Consider the following 24,699-nt stretch of genomic DNA (forward strand, 5'->3'; position numbering starts at 1 on the left):
TTTTGCTAATGTTACTGTGCAAACTGAGTAAATGTGATCTAGATGAAGTTGAAAAGGAAGAACATATCCTCAGGGAAATGAAGTGACTTTGCTGAATTCTTGTGCAAGCTCTCAAGAGCTGGCTTATCAATGAATGAGCTGCCCATTGTGTCTCAGAGGATGCGGATAGAGGGTACTGACATCCAAACACATATTGCTTGCCTGAAGAAAGTCTACCTGTCATGGCAGGGTGAAGAGAGTCAAAACTCTGAGCTTGTGAGGTCCATGAGCTTTTTATTCCACACTGTAGAATATGTGATGTTTAGTAGGTGCTCTAGCATTCAACAAACACTCAGTGACTGAAGATGAATAATCCAGGCAAGGCAGACTGTACTTCCAACCTCCAAGCCGCTTAAGGTAGTCTTGATATAGCACCTGCTGTAGAAGGTCTGAATTATTAAGATGACTACAAGATTCCAGGTTCACAGTCTACAAGAGAGGGAATGAAATGGACTGGAAGATGAGAAGAAAAACCTGACAATGTCTGTCTTGAACTTTTAAACGGACCCATAGATCCTGGACAGTATATGCCCAAACTTCCATAAGCTCCCACAACCAATAGCATATACTCATGTACTGATATGTATTTTGAGCTGTAGAATGCGCTGTAGTGGAATGCTAGTCTCTATGTGCATCCTTATCTATGATACACAAGAAGTTCTTTTTCTTTCTGTTTTCTTCATAATGCCATATTCATACATGTAATGTTCTTCTAAGCAAGTGAAACTTAATTCAGCATTCCTCAAGATCTCAGTGCTTCATCTGAACACATAACCAACAAGAGGAACCCTCAAAAGGACTTTTGTTTCTCTTGCGAGGCAATAATCTTGGTTTGTTCAAATGAAGAAAGGATGATTGTGAATTTTTCCTTCCCCTGTGACTTTAGATATGGTTGTGTGATGATATCTGCACCAAGGTCTGCTTCTGTGTTCTTTGGTCAAATATGGATTGCTTTGGCAAGTCAGACCCATTACTGGCCTACGGGTTCTCCTGAGAAAGATATAAACTTTATTTACTCATACAGGTGAAACTCGAATAATTAGAATATCGTGCAAAAGTAATTGCAGTAAGTGCTCCAAAAGGGGCCCAAACCAAGTACTGAGTACATATGCATGCTTGTACTTTTCAGAGGTCCGATATTGTTCTATGTACAATCCTTGTTTTATTGATTGCATGTAATAATCTACTTTTTTGAAGTTGTGGATTTGGGGTTCTTGGGGTTTTCATGAGCTGTAAGCCATAATCATCACAATTATGACAAATCACGGCTTGAATTATCTTGCTTTGCATGTAATGAGTCTATCTCATATAATAGTTTCACCTTTTAAGTTCCATTAGTGAAATAAATGAACTTTGCACGATATTCTAATTATTCGAGTTTCACCTGTATAAGGTGTCCTTATGTCTAACCAGGCAGATGACTATTGCATCGATCATAAGGATAAGTTAGAGTAACGAACCTCATCTTGAATAGGTATACATTCCACACCAACATATGGCCTTTTTAACTGCCCTGATTAGGGGATGACTAAAGGGAATCCTTGCCGGTGAATTATTACCTAAAATGTATGCTTGCAATACTCTGTAGCCGACTGCCTTAGGGCTAGAGGTGAACTTCTGGATGTAGCTGCTTGACTGGGCTAGTAATTGACAGTTCATAAAGTACTTCACCTCTGTTTAAGGCTTCAGATCACCACCTTTCTGCCTCATTATTTACTGCTGCCCCTGCTGGGTAAACTAGGCACAGTATCCTACCAGATGATTGCAGGCCCAGCACAGCTCAAAGGTTGTACAATCCTTGTGATGCATTCCCCTAGCGTATCTTGTGATGGATTCCCCTAACTTAACTCTAATAGCAGGGTCTGTGTTGCAGCTTTATCACAGCTTGAAGAGGACCTTTCATCCCAAATTGAGCAGTTGACCCTGTCCTTGGAGGGCAAGGCTGGAAAGAGTTATAATCCAGAAGGCCATGCATGTGCACTCTGAGAAGCTGCAGTGGCAAAAGGCTGGAGAGATTTACATTCCATTAACCCCTGCATATGCACTCTGAGGAACAGTGCTGTTAATAGGGCTGAAAAGATTTACAATTCATAATGCCCATGCATGCACACTTTTTTTTCTCATACCTACCCGACAATCACCTTATGAGACCGTAGCTGGTCTCTTGGGGCAGGCGGTTAATGCCATCTGGTAATTGAACACATGATCCAACTTTTACTGTCACACCTAAGCTAAAGAGGATTGATATGATTAAACAGTACCTGTCGGAACCAGCTGGACACTAACAACAATGCCGTATACATTGTAGCCACACACTCACCTATGGAGCAATGAAGGGTTATAGCACAACAGGACCTGTCAGAACCTGCCAGACACTAACCACAATGCTGTATTATTAGGACAATGAAAATGATTACTGAGTAACAGGCAGAATAAGCCTGCAAATTAAGGAACTCCATAAGTTACATTTAAACATTAACAGCGCTGAGGAGGCAGCAATATACTCACATGAAAGGCACCAATAGAATTAAGGCACAACGTTCAAGCTGACAGAGTTAGCAAACAACACATTTTTGTAAGATCCAGCTAAGGTTTTAGTAGCAGAGCTATAAGTGGCAGCAACCAGCACTCAGCAAACACCTGAAGGGTTAAAGCACCACAATCAAACTAATGGATGCTGTATGCAAATACCTGCAAGATTCAGCTAAGACATTGGCAGCACCACAGAACTTCCCTGCAATGCACCTGTTAGGTTTAAGCACACATGAAAAACTGAATAGCTCTATAGGCATAATAACAAAATATTCAAAAAGTTTCGGCAAGAGCAAAGTAGCACAGAGTGGATCCTACTAGTCATCTTGTCCATGTGTGAGATCACTCCAGTACAACCATTGTTTCTGATGTGCATCATGAGAAACAATGGTTGTTCATGCTCAATCACAGTTTCTTTGAAGTCACAAGACCAGGAGGCCAAGCAAGTGTCTTCAACATGCTGCCATGATGGAGGAAGCATCCGAATATGAAAGAACCCCAAGAGACCAATTCCTGCACCCCAAACTCTGAAGTTATGGGGGAGGCTTCCCTTATAAAATTGCATTTAGCCACCTGAACAAAGGGAGCTTTGCATCAGGAGAGGCTGAACCTGTGTGACAGGCCAGAAGAAACCAGCAAGGTGAGGGTAAAAATCTAAAATATTCTTAGTATAATTGACTTCAGCAGTGAGGACAGAAAAAAATGGCTGCCTTGAGAGGCATGTTTTAATTTATAGTATAAAAGGTCCTATGATTGGGTAAAGGTCATACCTATTCATATGCTGCCATGTTGGAGTCAGGAAAAATATACAATATACAGTGTATGTGTATATATATATCCGGCACTTCCCTAACACCTATTTAGTAAGGTGTTTAGAAACAGAAAAACAACAAATAAAGTACTCCTAGTAATTTACTGTATATCACATATAGTCAAATATAAATATAATCAGTTTACACTGTTATGAAAAAGGTTAAACCAAACTTCAAAAGGAGCAGTAGCAAAAATTCGCACACACAAACTGCAAGACGGTAGATTTGTAAAGATAAGGTCAGCTCGGTGATCAAGCAAGGCAAAAAAATTGTTTATAGTTGATGCCTGTGGGAAGTACCATCAGATGAGACAACATCTTTACTTTAGAAGCTGATTCATTACCTAAGCAGTGTTTGACCTCCCTATTAATGAAGAGGTCATAGAGATTTGGTGAGTTTGTTTACCCTCAAGGAGAAGTATCTGGAGAGCTGTCAACATAGTGATTGCACTACTAGCGACCAGTGGTGTGGATATAAGTTGCTAAGAGTAGGGCAACAGTACTGGTAATTAACTGTTAACCCTTTTTTACCAACTAACTAATCTGGTATTACTAGCAAACCAGTCCTTTTTAGCATCAACTGATCTTTTGAAGGGTATAAGATATAAAAATAATTAAGGCCTTGGTGTAAATTTTAACCCTTCCCAGGCCCTCAACCTCCACATCTAGCAAATGCTGAAAAAGGTGGTCTAGTAGCCTGAAAAAACAACCATAATCATGTTTTATATTATTATATAATGTTTAGTATTGTTACACACAATTTCTCTATAACCCTAACACAAACGTTTTAATTGTGTTTTTTTTAAAACTCAGACTCCCTCACAGCACAATATTTCTTCCTAAACTCTCTGGTGGTTTTGGATTGTGAAAAATGACAAATTGACCTTACAACTCCTGCAACTCCCTAAGTACCACACTACAGTTAAAACAGGACTCTGGATTGGCCTCGATTATACAGACTCCGACCCAATAAAAATTATCTGCTGTGAATTCTTCCACATGTCAAGTTGAAAATACCAAAACCTATTATTGCTCACGCTTTACAAATTTGTGACAGCACCAAATATGCTATTAATTTTTTTCTTTTCTACACCCACAGTTATTTATATGTAACCATTCTTTGGCCCGGGTTATAGTTCATGCATAGTTTTTCTATATGACAATTCAAATTCAGTGCTTCACATTACCTTACTCACATTATTATTATTCTATTATAATACAGGATTTATATAGAACCAACAGTTTCTGCAGCGCTTGACATTATAAGGGTTTGGAAGGCGCTACTCATGGGAACTTACAATCCAATAGGAAGGCTAAAAACTGTGTGTGGATGAGTTGATTGAGAAAGTAAAAGTTCACATGTTAGGCTGAGACTGGATAGGTGCCCCTGCAGAGATCACCTAAGGATTGCCTAAAGGCAAATAGAGTTCAGGAATACTGAACATATTGAGGTAGGATGTTCCAAAGGATGGGAGCAGCTTTGGAGAAGCCCTGGAAGTGAACATGGGAGGATGTGAGGGGAGAACTAGGGAGCAGGAGGTCTTGGGAAAAGCAAAGAGGTTAGGCTGATATTTTGAGATGAGGTTGATAATGTAGCTTGGGGCAGAGTTGTGGATGGCTTTTGTATGTTGTTGTTTGTATTGTAGGGATTAGCTAATAGTGATGGCAGACACTGAGCATTGGGTAAAGTGGATAAGTCTGGCAGCAGCTTTCTTGATAACCTGAAGGGGGGATAGTCTGTGTAGAGGTAGGCCATGGAAGAGGGAGTTGAAATAGTCAAGATGAGAGATAACAAGGTAGTGAATTAGTAGCTTTGTGTTGTCATTGGTTAAGGAGGCACATCGTTTTCAAATGTTACTGAGGTGAAGTCAGCAAGATTTGGACAGTAATTGCATGTGAGGCTGAAAAGACAGGTCAGAGTTCTGGATTACACCTATTACCCTGGCATGATAGTTGTGATATTGATCTTGATCTAATAGGTGCAGGTATGAGGGGGTATTGAGCTCCATTTTAGAACGGTAAGTTTTAGGAAGTAGTGTGACATCAATACTGACATTTCAGTTAGTAAATTAGTGATGCACAAGGAGATGCTATGCTCACCATGGTCAGACCTGCAGATATGCTCCAACTTTTCTCTCAGACTCAACTGATGCATTGTTGTGGTTCACATTTAGAAAAGAGTAATCAATCATTTATAAAACAAAACCACAACATTTTGTACACATATATCTTTTGGTTATTAAGCTATATACCTCTTGATAATTGCATACAATGCTTATAAAATGCATATAAAATCTCAGGCTGTATTTGAGTGTCCCAATGCAGGTGTACCTTCAAGTGCATTTCAAGTATTTCAAGTGCATTGCACATACAGTGTTAGTAGAGTGTGAAAATAATATTTTTTCTTTGTTAGTATCCTGTATACCACAATAATATCAATTAAGTTTATAACATGATGTAGAAAATTGTACAATGGTAATTTATTAAATATTTTTATATATATAATTATGGTAGCCTCTTGTAACTTAACACAAGAAAACACAAAACACTCTTTTAGATAGAGCACTTGAGCTTGCTGCTGTAACAGATAAATGGATTCCTTTGCTCATTATTAATACATGGATTGGATTCCTTATTAATGTACATAACGTTTAGGTTTGCAGTAGTGCCAGTTTGTCCTAAAATCACCCAAGGGTCAAATCCTTTTTTCAGGTTACTTGAAATAATTGGAACAGATATTGTTTTCCTAAGAGGAAGCATCTGAACATACACAGCAGCTGTGAAATCATGCTCGGCATAGCATAGTGGGTCATTTCATTGATTTAACCAGGTATTAACTGCTCAAATTGAACCCTGAGTTGTACAGACTAAGTTCAAATTATATCATGCTTGCAAATATATATTATATTATGTATATAATGTACATGACCTAAAAAAATCATATCAATATGCAAAAAAGGTAAAACCCAACATACTTTTCACAAATAGAAATGCAGGGCCTTGGTGTTCGAACACCGGGACCGTGCACTGCCATATATTGCAGGACCGCACTGAGACTGTGGGGGTGCCCAGTACCGGACCCCACTGGGCCCCCCAGAGCTTTAGGCCCCGGTGCCCCGGCACCACCTGCACCGGCGGTGGTTCCGCCACTGATAGTTTTATTTACACAAAAAAGAATCAAGAGTAAGTATAAGTGGAAAGGTATATGTGCACTAAGACTATAAAAAGATTAGGAGGTGGTATATCCTGGGTCAGAAAAAATGGTAAAAAATATCATAGGAACTGGTGATCAAAAGCTCTGTGTATGTCACTGGCCAAGAAGCTTAATTAGGAGCAGCTGATAGTATGATACATTATATCAGAACAAAATTGAGGACAGATAATATTTTCTTTATCTGAGTGTTTTAAATTTAATCATGCTGGTAAAAAAAAAATTTAAAAATAAAATCCAAGGTTTTAATAGCTACCCACTACTTGTGCCCCGTTGAAATACCAGTGTGCTGAATAAAATGAAAGCCTTCAATAGTTGTCCACATAGTGCAGTATGGCGAAACAAAGATATTAGCATTGTGCTTTGATAGCAACAGGTCTAAGGAGACTAAATTATGTTATTATGATCCTTTGAACAGCTGTAACTCAAATACATAGGCTAAAGAAAGGTTATCCTAACAATACATGGGACCGACATGGGCAACTGTACACAATACATAGGCAACAATCAGTCAACTGTTACCATGTACACACAGCAAATAGGGAATCACTGCAATAACCAGGCAGACAACAGCTAGTTGTGACAATATGAGAGTAACAAATACCCAAACAGGACAATATGTGGGCAACTAATGGGCAATTTTGACTAAGGGTAACAATTTGACAATTGTGACAATATGCAAATAAATGGGCAATCTTGGCAATATACAAGGGAACCTGACAATATGTTGGCAACAAATGGGCAATTTGTGACTATATGGGATCAACAAACTGACAAAATATGTGAGCAAACAGGCAATCATTGTGACAAACTGCCATAACCATATGCATGCAGCAAACAGTCAATCATGACAATATGCAGACAACAAACTGGCAATTGCTTCTTACACAGCTGTAGTAGTAGCAACCTCTGCAGTGGTAAGAGTAAGTTATTAATGGTGCTGGTATGTATATCTATATGTATGTATCTATATCAGGAGCACAGAAGAGTGAAATGCTGAGACTTAATCAACACTAACAACTTGCACTATGCAGTATCAGAACCATGTGTGCAGTGGCGTAACAATCACCATAGCGACCCAGGCGGCCGCTATGGGGCCCGAGGCACGGCGGGGCCCGGCCAGGACATCTCCCTGATGCCATGCGGGCCGCCTGGGTCGCTATGGCATCTTGCTCGGACAGCCAGGCTGCTGGCTGTCACTGGCGGCTGTGAGGAGGAACGCTCCGTTCCTTCTCACAGCCGCTGCTGAGTTGGTGACAACCAGCAGCTTCGCAGGAGGTGGCTGGGCCCATCATCAGCAGTGATCGAGGAGGCGGGCCCGGCGATACAGGGGGCGGGGCCCAGTGACGGAGGAGTCGATCGTGGAGGAGAAGGAGGCGGACAGAGGATCAGGGCTGACAGGTAAGAGGGCTTGACCGCCCACCTGAGACCCTGCAGAGCCTACCATAGAGAGTCTATGGTGGGCTCTGCAGGGTCACCCTTAGGTGGGCTGTTTGGGTTATCAGGTGGGCGTAACTAGAAATCACAGGGCCCCATACAAAATTTTGATATGGGGCCCTGTGATTTCTAGTTACGCCCCTGCGTGTGTGTATGCACCCTATGATTTTAAATTTAGAGACATTTTCCAGGTTTCCTGAAGATGTTTTTCTCATCAAAACAGCATAAATTTTTAATCTATTGGTGCGATTAATTACAACATGGTGTGGAACCATTGTATTGATTAAAATGAATCGGACCATTTAGTTTGTATTCTTTCCTAAATGGACTCTGAGGAGGGAGTTAAGTCATAATGATCATATAGCAAGGTTCACTAACTAAGTAGCTGCATATCCCTCATATTCAGGCAAAGCAGTGCTAACATACAATCAGGGGTGTTCATGTACTCATATGCTTGATTCAGGGCAGCCATAGATGGTATGACATGCTTTTTGGCTTTACATAAACCATTTGCATTACCAGAGTTGATAATAATGACTGACCATGTCTAAATCTCGGGTTTCCATAGTGAGAACATTGAGCAAACCTTCTGCTAATGTGCAGTACACATTGTTTCTTAAAAATTATAATTACTGTTGTATATGCTTGTTTTAGGACAGTGCAAAGAACGATATAGAGGTTCAGCTAGGTTTAAATTATGACTTTCAGGGGAAGTTGTGCAAAAGAAATATGGAGGCAGCCATTTCTTGACCTCCTCCTTTTTAATTGCATGACAGCAATAATCTGATTTTAGTACTTTGTGTGTCATTGACCTGAAGCATTCATGCTGCTATACTTCAGTACTTACTCCAGCGGCTCCAAAGGGGTGACTGAAAATATCAAAGCCAGGCAACTAGCTTTTTCTAAGGGGGTTAGCAATGAAAGTCTTCATATTTATTTCAGCATATGTTTCCTTTAACTAACAACAGAGAGTTTGCTTACATGGTTACTGGTTTTGAAGTATATGAGTGAAAGGAGCTGACACAGCTAAGAAAAATATGACACACTGGTGTTGATTTACTAAAGGCAAATAGGCTGTTCACTTTGCAAGGGAATTTGCACTTAGCAGGGGAAGTCCCCCCTTAGTTTAGTAATTGAGTGAAATCTCTGCTGACTTCCATCACCCAATCATGTTAGATTTTTAAAAAATGCTGTTTTTTTATTTTCTTATTGGGTATTCTTTACAGAGTGAAGTTCCACCACATTCACTAAGCTAAGAGAAATGTCCCCTGCAAAGTGCAAATTCCCTTGCAAAGTGAACCGTCGATTTGCCTTTAGTAAATTAACCCTATTGAGTTATTCCGCTCATAAATAATAAAGCTGTTGAAGCAAAAATGAAAACAAAATAAATGCAAAGGGGAAATACCACTTTTTATTTAATGCCAATTAAATCCCAGAAGCTATTTCATTTAGGGAAACAAGGAATAAACATAATTAAAGAGGAGAGGTTATTACCTTGCCCACCGGAAAACCTATACATCTAGAGAGTCAGAAAATGAGAAGCATTATTCATAATGAGAACATGGAAGATTTACATATTCTGGAGGATATGTGAACTTTATCTAATGTCTTTCTGAATATATCTGCACAATCATTCATTGGGGATGCTAAATCTTCCATATTCATGTTGTCATTTCCCTGACAAACCAGTAAGCGAGGCTGGGAGGGATTGACTGTTCCCAAAGAGATGGTATGCATGATCGAGCTGCATTGATTAGATGAATCAGTGGAGAATTGTTGGGTTATTTAGGAAAGACACTGATGTAAGGAGGAATAAAGTCAGATATTCGACAAGAATAATATCTGTGAGCTTTGGGGATATCAGTCCAAGATGTCTCTAAAGGAAAAAAAGTTTCTGGCAGGAATGGGATATGCTGAGGAGAGTACCTTCCCCTGGATATCACCAACAAGGAACTGAGGTGAGCAAGTTGTGTAGCAGTAGCATCTAGGCGCTCATTCTGATCCTGCCTCTTGATGCTCATTTTTTAACTGATATACTATGGGAAAAAAAGAGTATCCAAACCCAAAAACAAAACTGTAATATATTTCAGCTTACCATTCATTTGATGGGGTGACTGCAGTATAATAATAAAGCATACAGCAAAATTATCTCATTTGTTTTTACAGTTTTTCATATACAGTGTTACCTTGGTTCACAAACTTAATTAATTCCACGATCCTGGTCGCAAACCGAATCAAATTTCTCCGTAAGGTTCAATGTAAATAAGGTTAATCTGTTCTGACCCCTGCGAACGTAGTCGTAAACCAATTTTGGTCACAAACAGAATAACATTTTCCCATAAGGTTAATCCGTTCTGAACCATATGTAATTTTTTTTTTTACCACAAAAATATGAAACAAAGTACAGTACAGTATGAAGAGAGTGAAAACTAACCTTTGCACTTTCTTTGGAGCCATGCTGGATTGAATAATACTGTACAGTACTGTATGTGGTAAAAAGCACACAAAGGAGCTTCACAGCAAAAGTGCACAGGTCTGTCTGCGACCGCGATCTCGACTAGAGGGTGACTTCTTATCTTCCCCATGAGTTCTATGTGTGTTGTAAAGTAGCCACCACTCCAAGCTCGCTCCCATGATGGACTACAATCTCGGTACAAATTAGTAAACTAAATGTGAGATTGTAGTCCATCTCAGTAGTGAGCTTAGAGCGGTGGCTACTCTGCAACACACACAAGGACCATAGAGGACAAAAGTAGCCACCCTCCAGAAGGAAGGACAGTGTCATCATGAATTCAGAGATGATTTGAGGATCTACAGCCGAGTGATATACAAATAAGGTTCATTTGTGTTAATAGTTAAGGTACTTGAATGCATTTTTGAGATCCAAACTGATAAATTTAGTGTCACTTTAAGAACAGCCCCATGCCCCGCTCTCCTCCATAAGATACATGGAAAGACTATTGTAGTTCTCAATGATAGCTGGGAACAATGTAACTAATAACTGTGCATCACAGGCTGAGTACAAGAAAATACTTGATGATTCTGCCACAAATCCTGTCAGCTTATAACAGGACGTTTTGTGTACTTTTTAGTATTTTTTGTACGTGTAGTAAAGTTATAATAACATGCTTTCAATAAAGGGGACCAAATAAAAGATGTTTTGTGGGGTCTACATACCCTGTTTTCATAAATATTTTTTTCATCTAGTCAGCAAGGAGGCTATGTATGATTCTTTTGGAATTAATGATTAGAAGAAACGTTGACAAGATGACAAGGTACATTTCCAAGGGTATTTTTCAAAACATAAATTGTATTTATAAGCTGCAAATAGGATGCTTACTTTGCAAGGGACTTTTCCCATAGCTTGGTGAACCAGATAAAGGTTTTCTGACTTCCACCATCCAATCATGTGCAAACAGATGTATTGCTTTGGGGGTATTCTTTGCAAAGTGAATTTTCACCACATTCACTAAGCTAAGTGAAGTTTATCTTGCAAAGTGAACAGCCTATTTGCAATGGGAAAACAACACGTGTGGAGGGCTGGAGGATATGGGAGTAGAAAATGAAGATGTGGTAAGGATCTCTAGACCTCAATCTGAAGGATAGCTGGGGTACAGGAAAGCGTCTCAGTATTCAGCCCGGCTGAGGCTATCACTATCTGTGTGACTCAGCTTTTCTAATAACATTAGGAGATGAAAAGGTCTACATTTTAACCCAGAAAGTAATGCAAGTCTGCCTATTACCAGGGTCTTTGAAGAAAGAACCAGAAAGATGTATGGTATAGTTTAATGTACATTTCCCACATAGGGCAAATAGGTGCATATTGTTTTTTGGTGAGAGGAATACCTTTATCACAGCAAGGCAACATGGAGAGGAGCTAATTTATATAAGACTGTTCTCTAGGGCCCATTACATTTACTTATTCCTATCCCTGTTTTGTTTTTTTGTGAAATTAGCATATATTTCTGGCCCTTAGTGGTTTAAGATGCCCAGATAAACTGTGTGATCACAGGACGAAGTGCAGGAAAGAAAGATGCATGGCTGCAGACTGGGGAGGGTTTTAAAGAAAATATTGGCCAAATGTTCATTTTGATTACATTACAGCAGCTAAACAATTAAAATAAACCAGTATTGTACCTACATGTCAACAAATTGTACTAATGGCAGCTAGTTTGGGATACGAAGAGGCTATGTTGCCAGAAACATAAACCAGTGGTATCTCTTAACTATTTAAACACAAATCTTTTCTTAAGGAATTGTAATTGTGTCAGGGATTAAAATAAGGACTTTGAACTTTTACTTGCTACTTTGTACATTTTCTCCTGTACTATGAAATATGGCCGAGTTTAGCATACAGTTATATGGGATATTTGATAAAAAATAGTTAATTAGTATAATAAAACAACATTAAGTGTGTTTATTATATTTTAGCCTCTGGTTATCAGCTCCACAGATTGCTGCTTCATTAACTCATACTTATTTATATAACTGTCAAATTAATCTGAATTCATATTCTGCATGATTACATTGGTTCTGCCTGGATGTTGTTGATCGGTACAATTTAAACATGTAAATCTTTGCAAAAGCAATATGTTGCACCCACCACCGTTCATAAATGTTTATTTAAGATAGGAAAGAAGGGCTAAATAGCCTTTGGATTGTTTGATATATGCTGGGAATATAAAACCAAACAAGCTTCTTCTGTCTGAAAAATAGGCTATATTTGTTTCCTTATTTGAAGGTTTAGTGCACTTTCAATACAAGAATTGTTACAGCAAGGCTATAACCTTCTGGGCTTGCCAGCAAAAAATATTCTATTTCAGGTACCCACATGTCTGAACAAAGCTTCAGTTCAAAACACCCAGCCTGCCCTGGGCTGGCAGCATTTATTACTTCTTGTGCTCCATGCACCTCATTAGAGAGGAATTACATACTTACATTGTTTGTAAGGTTGAAAAAAGACACAGGTCCATCTAGTTCAACCTATATACACTATATTGCCAAAAGTATTGGGACACCCATCCAAATCATTAGATTCAGGTGTTCCAATCACCTCCATGGCCTCAGGAGTATAAAATCAAGCACCTAGGCATGCAGACTGCTTCTACAAACATTTGTGAAAGAATAGGTTGCTCTCAGGAGCTCAGTGAATTCAAACGTGGTACCGTGATAGGTGGCCACCTGTACAATAAGTCCATTTGTGAAATTTCCTTGCTACTAAATATTCCACGGTCAACTGTTAGTGGTATTATAACAAAGTGGAAGCAACTGGGAACAACAGCAACTCAGCCACGAAGTGGTAGGCCACGTAAAATGACAGAGCAGGGTCAGTGCATGCTGAAGCGCACAGTACGCAGAAGTCACAAACTATCTGCAGAGTCAATAGCTACAGACCTCAAAACATCGTGTGGCCTTCAGATTGGCACAACAACAGTGTAGAGAGCTTCATGGAATGGGTTTCCATGGCCGAGCAACTGCATCCAAGCCTTACATCACCAAGTGCAATTCAAAGCGTCGGATGCAGTGGTGTAAAGCACGCCACCACTGGACTCTAGAGAAGTGGAGACGTGTTCTCTGGAGTGACAAATCACGCTTCTCTTTCTAGCAATCTGATGGATGTTTCTGGGTTTGGCGGTTGCCAGGAGAGCGGTACTTGCCTGACTGCATTGTGCCAAGTGTAAAGTTTGGTGGAGGGGGATTATGGTGTGGGGTTGTTTTTCAGGGGTGGGGCTTGGCCCCTTCGTTCCAGCGAAGGACACTCTTAAGGCATCAGCACACCAAGACATTTTGAACAATTTCATGCTCCCAGTTTGGGGATGGCCCCTTCCTGTTCCAACATGACTGCACACCAGTGAACAAAGCAAGGTTCATAAAGACATGGATGAGCGAGTTTGGGGTGTAGGAACTTGGCTGGCCTGCACTGAGTCCTTACCTCAACCCGATAAAGCACGTTTGGGATGAATTTAGAGCGGAGACTGTGAGCCAGACCTTCTCGTTTAACATCAGTACCGGACCTCACAAATGCGCTTCTGGAAGAATGGTCAAACATTCCCATAGACACACTTCTAAACCTTGTGGACAGCCTTCCCAGAAGAGTTGAAGCTGTTATTAGTTCAAAGGGTGGGCCTACTCAATATTGAACCCTACAGACTAAGACTGGGATGCCATTAAAGTTTGTGTGTGTGTAAAGGCAGGCGACTCCCCTTCCTCTTACAACAAAGGCAGGGAAGAGTAAAGGAACTGGGGAAAACAATACTTTTGGCAATATAGTGTATGTATGTGCGTATGCCTGTGCGTAAATGTTGTTATAAACGCCCATGCTCGTGTATATTTTATGAACTGAGAAACTCATCTAATTTTTTTTTTTTTATTATCTACGCTCTCAGCTGATACCACGAAGTGTGGAAGGGAATTCCACATTTTGACTGCTCTGACAGACTAAGCCCTTTTGTTGTCATTAGTTGAGACCAGCGGCTTCAGGCGCAGAGCTGGTCGGATCATCTCAATCACATGGCAATGTTTACATGGCTAAGCACTCCCCTTCCTCTTACAACAAAGGCAGGGAAGAGTAAAGGAACTGGGGAAAACAAGCTGCAGCAACAACCACAAAAAGAAAGTTTGCAATAATTTTTAACCCTTTCATCACCACTCCAACTATGTCAACTCCATGTGTGTAATAATCCCTTCAACACCCTTATGCTGCACATCCGTACATTAACCCCTTCATCTCCATCCTTCCACTGTATGTGACCTGTACAATAACCACCACATCCTCCTCCTCCTGTGTATAACCTGTATATCTAGGACCAGTATTCCACCCTGCTTTTTGGTTGCTGGATTTACAGGCCAAACTGTTGAAGCCCAGGTCCCAAAGGCCAGAGACCTTTCAGACATCGTCATCCCTACACTCCTAAAAGCTAAGTCGACCTTGAGCAAGGTCTACCATCACACCTGTAAGGCTTATTCCCTTTGTGCGAAGTGAGGAGGTTCCATCCCAGGAAATACTCTGTGAGATGCATCTTATCCTTTAGTCTGACCTAGATCAGCATTTAGCTTTAAGTACTTTCAAGAGTTAAATTTCTGATTTGGTGATTCTTTTCCAGAGGCCACTTACCTCTCCTCCTCTCCTCCTTAGAAACCAGGCCTTTCTGGTTTCTAAGACCTAATCTGGGTCTTTCTGCACTTCTGCGGGCCTGTTGCTGACTTGTCTCACTGAACTGCTGCTCCCACCAAGCTCTTTGAGAGTCATGTTTTTCCTCATGCATGTGGTACCCCAATGTCTTTTACTGTTACCATGGCTGATATATTGCAGGCAGAGGTTGCAGAACATAATGGTGCTGTCGGCAGCAGATATTTTAAAAAAGGCCCTCACTGCTGAGCACTTCCTAATTGCTTCCTGTTCAAGTGCTTACATACTGACCTGACCCTAGCCAATTTTTACCAAACACATTCAGATACATATCTATATTTTGAATATTTTGGAAATAACCGAGGATTCAGAGGTGGGAGAGAGTTCAGTGAACATGAGGTTGTGGTTTTCAAATGTTTCTGTGCACTCTGACTTTTTATTAAACTTGCAGTGTTGTAACAGAGACTTGGCAGGTAATAATTATCTCATTAACTGCAATATAATGAACAAGTACTTTATTGAAGAGTTCAGCCAATAATATCACCCCAGCCCATTATTCCCTAAACTAGATTAACAGAATAAATTCAGCACGCAACTTAAACTAGAAATGCCATTACAATGCAGTTGCTACCATGTCTGTGCAGTGATGCATTAGGTTTATTAGTCCCTTTTACTCCAACTTACATTTTGAAAGCTATAGGTGTGAGAGTCAAAATTTCTTGAGTAGAGTCCCTCTGATAATGTCCCTTTAACTCTCAGATGGCAGTCCCAGTACATTCCATGTCCTGTAAATCCAGCAGCTGCATTCAGCACAGCAGCAATCTATCTTCCCTCTAATGGAAACTCTTTCTGCTGAAATGGTCTTCCCCTATTCCTATCTACCTTTGATACTGTGAATAAAGAAGCTCACAAAGTATACTATTAACTGTTGTACCACTGGTCAATTTGTACAAAGTTGAGGGCTTTAGTTTTAGTGTTTTTAAGAGTAAACTTTCTTATAGCTTTTAGATGTGTTGTGGATGCTTACACCATTCAGTTCAAGTCTTATTACAGCTGGATAAAAAATAATCAGGTGTTGCAGCCAAAACTACCTTTAAAAAAACTTTAGTTGAAATGATTGAGATTGGGGTGCTGCTCTATTTACCACTTGCCGCCCGCCAGCTGTACATAAATGGCCAGATGGGCGCCTTCTAGATGCGGGTCAGCGTTTTAAAACATTCTTGTGCCCGAGTGTGCACAAGCGGGAAACTATTGAAATTTGAAACAGCCAGCGGTGGCTCTTTTACATACAAGCGGTCCGGCGGCTGTAGAGCCACCCGATCCTTTGTATGTTGTCCTTTCGCCACCGAACCCAGGCTTCCTGTACTCCGTGTAGGCACGGGACCGGCACTGTGGCTCTGTGCAGGGAGGTCGAAGGGAGTTGGGTACACAATCTCCCTGTGATTTCCCCTCCAGTGTGGTGAATGCAGAAGTGATATTTATTACATCACTTCCGCATTCAGCTGTCATTCTCCGGCTACAGAAGCTAGAGAGAAGCTGGTGAAGCAGGTCTCTGCTTCATCAGCCTTTGGGGGTCCCTCTGTGACATTAGGGTCTTAGAGACCCCTGATGTCTCCATAAAGAGGACCTGTCACTGTAATTTCATATCACATGGGTGGTTTCTTATCCCCCTATGTGATAACAATAAAGTTAAGTGTAAAACAAAAAAAAATTAGTCACACATTAAAAAATAAAAAAAACACAAAAAGTTAAAGTCCCCCACCCGCACATACACACGCCAAAATGCGTCGGGTGCGCCTGCGTGCAAAAACGACGATTGTGCCCATTCCCCTGCACTTTACATATCATCGCGAACATCGGAGTGTGAGCAATCATTTTAGGGCCATCATTCACTGTTACCACTAAACTGATGAGCAGTAAAAGCTTTTAAAGCTTCACCTATGGCCAAAATTGTGTGTGGTAGTTTATAGCGGGCGTGTGCAATTTTAAGGCTTGTTTGGTGTCTATATAACCAATGTGACCCCATCTTTTATATTTTGTTTCATAACATAATAAAGGAAAACCATTTTGTTTTCAAAATGTTCGGTAATTTTTCATTATATAGTAAAAAGTAAAACCCCCAGCGGTGACTTAATACCACTAAAAGAAAGCTCTATCTGTCCTGAAAAAATGGTATAAAATTAATTTCAGTACAGCATTGCATAACTGGATAAATGTCAGTCAAAGTACCTCAGCGTTTTGACTACAAGGGGATGTAAACACCGCGGTCAGCAAGTGGCTAAGCCAAGCTAAATGTAAAAGTTAAAAAAATCAATTACACATCCAAAAAATAAGATGGCCAATTTGTACAAAGTTGAGGGCTTTAGTTTTAGTGTGTTTACACTGTACATGAAGATCGTACTGTCTATAACGCCACATACAGCTTAAAGGCATCTCCCAAAATTGTATAGTATATTTTTTTTAAACATCTTTGCATTTTGACGTTCCCTTGCATATTAGATATTAGTCTTGAAAATGGCCAGAATATAAACACTGCAGGTAGAGATTTATAACACCTACACTCAACACTAAATAAAAGGAGAAGGAGAAGAAATAAGTCAGGCGGTTGGTTAATTAATGATAATCCAGTGATAGTCTGTCCGTGAGAAAACTTCCCTCCCCTCAAAACAAAAGGATTTGTTACACCCCACCACTCCAATTAGAGTAACACATTGCAGACGAGCAGGAAGGAGTTAATAGCACACACAGCTAAATTGAAATCAGTGGCATCCATCACCAAACAACAGAGAACTTAAAATTCCAATAACAAACGGAAAACAAAAGATAGAATAACTTGGGAGTAAAAGCAAAAATAAATCTCTACGAATTAAGAAGACATCTACACAGGAAATATCAAATAAATAAGCAACATCTAAAAACAGCTGTGATAATCCAGTCGAAAACAGAGAAAGTTGGTGTTGCAAATTATAGATCTGCATAGAATTCTTCATTACATCCGAATAGGGAAATGAGAAGAACATTTTCCTTTTTCGTTGTCTCCCTCCCCCCCTTACTCTTCTTGTTTGGGATCCATCCTCTTGATTATTTTAGTTCACGAAAGTGGACACGCGTGTGTAAAGTGAATGGAGGAAAAGAAACCGAAGCAATAGCTATATCTGTTACTTTTTCCCCCCATGGTGGGGATACAAGGCTAATATTAATGAGGATTGATCCACATATAATTCATGACTGCATGTTTTCTATAATGTTTTTAATGGCAATCGGTGAATCCAATGTGCAACAGCATGTGTTTTTTCAATAAAATTATATATTTTTTTACAATCAATTGACGTGTCCGGATCCTTAAGTTGACCGCTACTAACCCGTTATCTCCTAACGGGTTAACCTTCTTCTTTTTGTACGTGATTATTGATACTCACCTCCCCCACCCGTAGACTTCAATGGGGTTCAAATTTAAGTTTAGAATTTTCAGACAGGATTAGATGAACATAGTGACGACCTACATATTTTTCTCATCGCATGTTTCTTTTAAAGTAACATTAATCCTAGGAGTTCAATCTTAAAAATGCATTCAAGTACATTAACTATTCTGACTCCGATTGTTGTATTAGCGATTTATCCTTTGCTGGGACCTCTATGCCTGGCCTGTATAAGCAAATATAAACACTGCAGAAAATCCTTATCAGATAGCTGAACTCACCAAATACCTTTTCATCCACGAAGGTGCTTTTTTTAATGCAGCAGGGTTACAGCAGACAACAGGATACAACAGATTAATGAATAGACAGTATTTGAAGGTCGAAGATAGTAATGTTTCCAAGTATGCAATGAAGATTAACATGTGGTCATGTTACTGCCAGCCATGACACTTATGGCTCTACTAACAAGAAAGGGGAAATACATCATAGATGGGAGGGAACACAGAACAACATGTAACCAGAATGACCACAAGATGGCAGCACATGAATCAGCTATAATGCTGCTCACAACACATGGCTTAAAGAAAATGAACTATATAAATTCTCATTTCACATTAATGTGAATATCAACTATGACTATGGATTGTGTCATTTTTATACAGCTATTGTGACAGCACATAAACTATTAACAAAATGTAGCTTATTTTTGCATCACTCAGCTGTAGATCATCAAATCATCTCTGAATTCATGCTGACACTGTCCTTCCCTCTGGAGGGTGGCTACATTTCTTCTCCATGGTCCCTGTGTGTTGTGAAGTAACCACCACATTTTAAGCTCACACCCGTGATGGACTACAATCTCACATTTAGTTTACTAATGTGTATTGAGATTGTAGTCTGTCATGGAGTAGTGTAGTGGCTACATTACAAATAAAACACAGGGACCAGGGGGAACAAAAGTAACCACCCTCCAGAAGAAAGGGCAGTGTCAGCACAAATTCAGAGATGATTTGAGGATGTACAGCCGAGTAATAAACAAATGAGCTACATTTTGTTAATAGTTAGGTGTTTGAATGCATTTTTTAAGAGTTAACTCCTGAGGTTAGTGTCACTTTAATACACAATCTGGGACACAAAAAGTAGGTTGTACAGCACAGAATCATGTGATGAGAACCTTCAGTCCGTGCCAGAATTAGATTAAAATTCAATTCAGATGGTCTTTATGGCCAGAGAACATCTTTTCCGTAGTAGAAGTGTATTGATTGAAACAGGACTGTAAGTCCCATATATGTACCTTCCCTCCAATGATGCAATGTCTGCAAGCTGTTTCTTCAGCACGGACATCTTTGCCCAGTCTTCTTCTAGATTGCACACCTCTTTGACCATCTTGATTCCGTGCGTGCACACAAGAGTTATTTTATTGCAGTGTCAATCCTTGCTGGGGACGTACACTGAGCCCATTGAGAATGTGCATGCTCAGCTCAGTGTACATTCTCAAGAAGTTTGCTAGCAGGCAGGTAAGAAGCTTTTATTTGCAGAACATATATAGTTTGTCTCTTCTGCAATTGAAAGCCTTACTGCTAGCATTTTTTTAGGTAAAGTTCAGCTTTAAAGTAGTATTTCACTTTTGAACGTTTGTTCATTAAAGAATCCAGATCAAACAAAGCATTGCTTTAAATTTTTGGCCAAACACAGTCATCAGGTTTCTGAACAACTGCTTCCATGTCTCTCAGCTCAGCGTCCCTGAACTTCCTGTCCAGTACAAGATCACAAGGAACAGCTTGGAGACGGAAGGAGGGAAGTACCTTAATTTGCTGTGTCTGTTTGTTTGTGGAGACACATACATCTTACTAGCACACACAAGGGTGACTGCGTAGTACTCTGCTTGAGAAAACAGTCACTCTAAAACAGGAAGTCAGGACCAGTGCTCAGGGGACCAGCTCCTTCTGGAGGAAACTAAAACTTTTAAACATCAAGGAGCAGCATTCATTGTAAGTGATTTCATCAGCATTTAAAATAACTTAAAATCCTTTTGACTTTAATATCACTTTAAAATGGACCTTTATCCATATCTTTAAAATAACAAACTCACCTTTAGAAATGTTTAGTAATGACAATCTACAAACACATACGTCTAGATAATTGCCTGCTTTGCATTCTTTGCATACTGTATTACTCTTTTCTTCTAAAAAGTATTCTGACAGTGGCCATGTTTACTAAGGGCAGATTACTAGCTCTCCTAATACTTCCTGGATTTCTATCACATATGACTAGGACATGTGACCATGCACATCATCTCAGGGGAGGGAAATGCCTCTCTCTATGAGATCTCCTGAGATTACAGATGAGATTTCCCAGCAATGCTCTGCTGATGACAAGGCAATCCCAATGTGCATTGCTTTGGCAAACTGAAGTAATTTGCCCTTTCAAAGCAGGAAGTGAATGCTCTGCAAGTGTAAGTATTTCATAATCACAGCATTTTACAAATACCATGTATGTGTTGTTATTATTAATCATCAAACCTAGAGGGATGCATTGGTAGAATTTGAGTTTTGAGTGTAAAGGTCTGCTTTAAAAGAGAACTTTGGGGTAAGTGTTTTTCCCCATAGTTCTCTTTAGGCTATTGCCCGCAATATACTGAGAGCCCCGCAGCCGGGACGGATCCTAACAATACTGTCGAGATCCACCCAGCTGCGTGAGTGACAGCTGGCTCTGCCTGTCTAGAGGCAGAGGCGGCTGTGCCCTCCCCCGTTCGTTCCTCCACTCAGCGCTGGAGGATCAGAGAGGGGAGGGGGGAATCCCTGCGGGGAGCGGTGACTAACAGTCACCGCTCACTGCAGGGAGACGATCGGGATGTGAGCTGATCGGCTGCATGTTTTTGCTCACTTCCCGATCAATAGAGCCGACCTATGACAGCTTCTTTGTCACAAGTCAGCTCTAACTATGAGGATGAGTGGAAATCGCTCACCTCATAGTTCTCCTTTAACTCGTCCAGTAGACAGATGCAGCAATGTGTAGCTGTCCATGGTGCTGAACTTGTAAGTTTTCTCATTTATTTAAATGTTATAAACCGTTTGAAGTTTTTACACCTATACATTTAATCTTCTGTACATGTCTTACTTTCTTTGGTATTACTAGATACAATTGCTGACACAATATTAGTCACATTAGTTAATGTATTGATTCTATAAATGAGAAATATAGTATAATTTTAGTCACACCTTAGATGTATTGTTCCTGGATAACAGCTTGTAAATGTTGGATATCAGAGATCATTTAACTTGCTTTTGAAGGTTTAAGGGCATATGCAGGCAGATTTGACCACATCTGCCATAATAGGTGATTGTATAAAGTGATTATGGCATGTCAACACCAATATCAAAAGGTTACAATTGGTTGTTTTTTGTTTTTTTTTATCATCCCTGCATCTGTAAATGCAGTATATGCAATCAACGTAGTACCATTTGTTTTGCTCCCTACACAGTGTATGAGTTAAGCTAGAAAACCAAAACATTATGATTGTAAAGATTTGCCGATATGTTACAGATTGGCTGTCTGAGATAGGCAAACTGATTATTCTGCATGTAACCTTCCTTGTGATTTGTTCCTCTGTCTTACATTTTAAAAACTACTCAGCAAAACACTTCCACTTCCATTTTTCTCACATTTATAGTCTATCACACTGAGCATGTTTAAATGTGTTTTTATGTTGAATGTTCTAATGTTAACACTATTAAATAATAATCTTGTGATTATTATTGTATTTGCAATTCAGGGTTACAGATCTTATTGGACACATTATCTAACCTCATGTACATAAAGCACTTCCCAAGACCATCACAATTGCAACAGAAAGCTTGCAATTTTTCACAGTGCGACTTCTATCTCTGTACTGTGCTTTCTATTGATTTGTTAACCAGTTAAGTGCTAAAGCAATACTGAGTTCCTTCACCTCTTGCTAGAAACTGTGATGATTGACCAAGATAGTTTTGTGATTGGGTGGGAAGGGGGAAGCATCTTTGAGAGTGTGAGAGTGCTGAGCATGCATAAATAAGCCTGTAGGAGAAATCTCTCTCTCCTTCCCTCTCTCCTCCTCTCCTCTCTCTCCTGAGTGGACCACGGAGAGACTGCTTCTATGCATGCAAAACGGGGAGAGACAGAGAAATGTCAAAAGGGAGGGGGCGATACAAGGAAAGAGTGAAGCATTATCAGCGACAGATGAGAGTGGTGTGACTGAAGCTCACTGTATATGTGTGTGCGGGCGACAGAGGATCAGATAGGAGTGAACACGAGAGAGGAGCACATTAGTCCTGCCTGCTGCAGCAGGGGAGAGGGGGGGCCATGCCACCAGCACCTTTCAGGCACCTTACAAGACAGCTGGTCAGCACACAGACATGCATTGGAAGCCAGAGGGGATGTTCTTAACTCAATGGTGTAGGGGTTTTCTCTGTTTGGGGCAACTGCTAGCATGGACTCTTTTGCTGAAGACTGGCGGGTAGAGTGGTACTCTGAATCCTAACTGTCTGAAAAAGTACTTCTGTTCTGCACCTTCTTGTTTGTGACAATGGGAGAAATTTGTCATTGGATGGATTAATACTGCCAATTAAATTCAGGGGTAAACCCTTTTTTACCTGTCAGTTTGTATCCCTCCCCTCCCCTGCCCCACTTAACCTGTGAAACCACCTGCGCCATGAGACGGTCGAGTACGGATGAATCTACTTACCATCGCAGTCCTTCCCTGGACAGCAAAGACTACTCTCTCCCCCAAGGTAGTGCCTTCCGGCGCTACAGCAGCCTCTACGGAGGGCAGTTTGGGGCATCGGCAGGGGGCTCATTTTTTGGGTTCCACACTAACCCCGGTCCCAAAGCTACAAAATCCAAGTACACTTCCCCAAAGGGCAACAAGTACGTGGTTTTTTACCTGGATCTCTCCTTCATTTTCCTCCTAGAGCTGAAGAGGTGCAGGATGGCACAAAACTGCCTGCAGTGTATGAAATATCTCATGTTCATCTTCAACCTCCTTTTTTGGGTAAGTTCCTGGGGACTGGAAGGGGTGGGGGTATTTATGTATTTCCCTAATTGTGAAAGCAAAACTGTGAATATTCTGTGACAAAATTGTGAATGTAGCTAAGGATTTATGATGGCATGTGAACTGACTTGTTAATTAGTGGAAGTGTCAATCTTATATCACAGCAGTTAAGCCCTCCACTTTATTTAGTTGTTGTTATAAGCCATGTAAAAGCCTAAAATATACTCAAAGTTATGTTTCTATTTGACAAGAGGGTTAACAGTAACAAAAAGCAACTAATTTGAAAACAAAAATTATTCAATAGTTTTATCTTTACCTTTTCTGACACATTAGAACTGTGTTATGTAACATAAGCTCATTGTTAAAGTTCTATGTTAATAAATCAACAGCATCTCAGTCATTTTTAGACTACCCATTTTCTGCTGTATTTATGAGAAATGTTATTCCGCGTGCTGTGTAGTTCATACATGTACCATGGGGTAAAATGTGCTGAAAAGCTAATTTGTGCAATTATATGGGAAGGAATTGTTTTGTTAGGCTTAGAATGCAGCTTGCTTTTTAAATGGTTTGCCTGATCTCTGCAGTTTTTGAAAAGAAAGTTGTACCATAAACTTGACCATTATATTTTGCACAAAAAACTTTCTGTAATGTCTAATCAGAAGTATATTTGGTTAATCATTGAAATTACCTCATGGCAGCCTCTGTATCAACCACAAGCAAGGGGCAAATACAGTATCTTAGGGAACTCAAGTGTGAATTAAAAAATGTTGGTATAAACACACACACACACACTTGAAAATCTCAAAATCAATGTGCTTGTAAGTCATTGCATCCCCAGGTTTGAAAGAAATCTGATTCCTCCATAAGCAGTACATTTTTAGAACTCCTGTCAGGGTTAGCCATGCTTTTGTTCCTACTAGTTCTGTGTGTGAGGTATCCATGTAGTATCATCTCTGCAGTTTTTTCAGCCTGGTTCTGCTACATACCCCTGTTTTTATATTTCTGATTATGTCTGCTAAATCTTCCCCGATAAAAACATGTATGTGTATAATAACAGTGGCTCTCTCTAGTCTCCCCCCATGCAGTAGCCCT

At 40.1% G+C, this 24,699-nt stretch overlaps 1 protein-coding gene across 2 annotated transcripts in view; it reads left to right on the forward strand.

The window, feature by feature from the left end:
- The window catches only part of TSPAN4 (tetraspanin 4), a 268,961-nt gene that overhangs the window by 69,535 nt on the left and 174,727 nt on the right, over positions 1 to 24,699 (forward strand). Inside the window, exon 2 of one of the 2 annotated variants that reach the window (XM_018556043.1) lies at positions 23,528 to 23,607. In XM_018556043.1, the coding sequence (XP_018411545.1) occupies positions 23,545 to 23,607 (63 nt within the window). In that variant the 5' untranslated portion in view covers positions 23,528 to 23,544. Of the gene's footprint in view, positions 1 to 22,701; positions 23,608 to 24,699 lie in introns of those variants that run through there. The other variant, XM_018556042.1, reaches the window with a different exon arrangement.

Source organism: Nanorana parkeri, unplaced genomic scaffold (genome assembly GCF_000935625.1).
Source record: "Nanorana parkeri isolate BGI_ZX_2015 unplaced genomic scaffold, ASM93562v1 scaffold222, whole genome shotgun sequence".
Lineage (NCBI taxonomy): Eukaryota > Metazoa > Chordata > Amphibia > Anura > Dicroglossidae > Nanorana > Nanorana parkeri.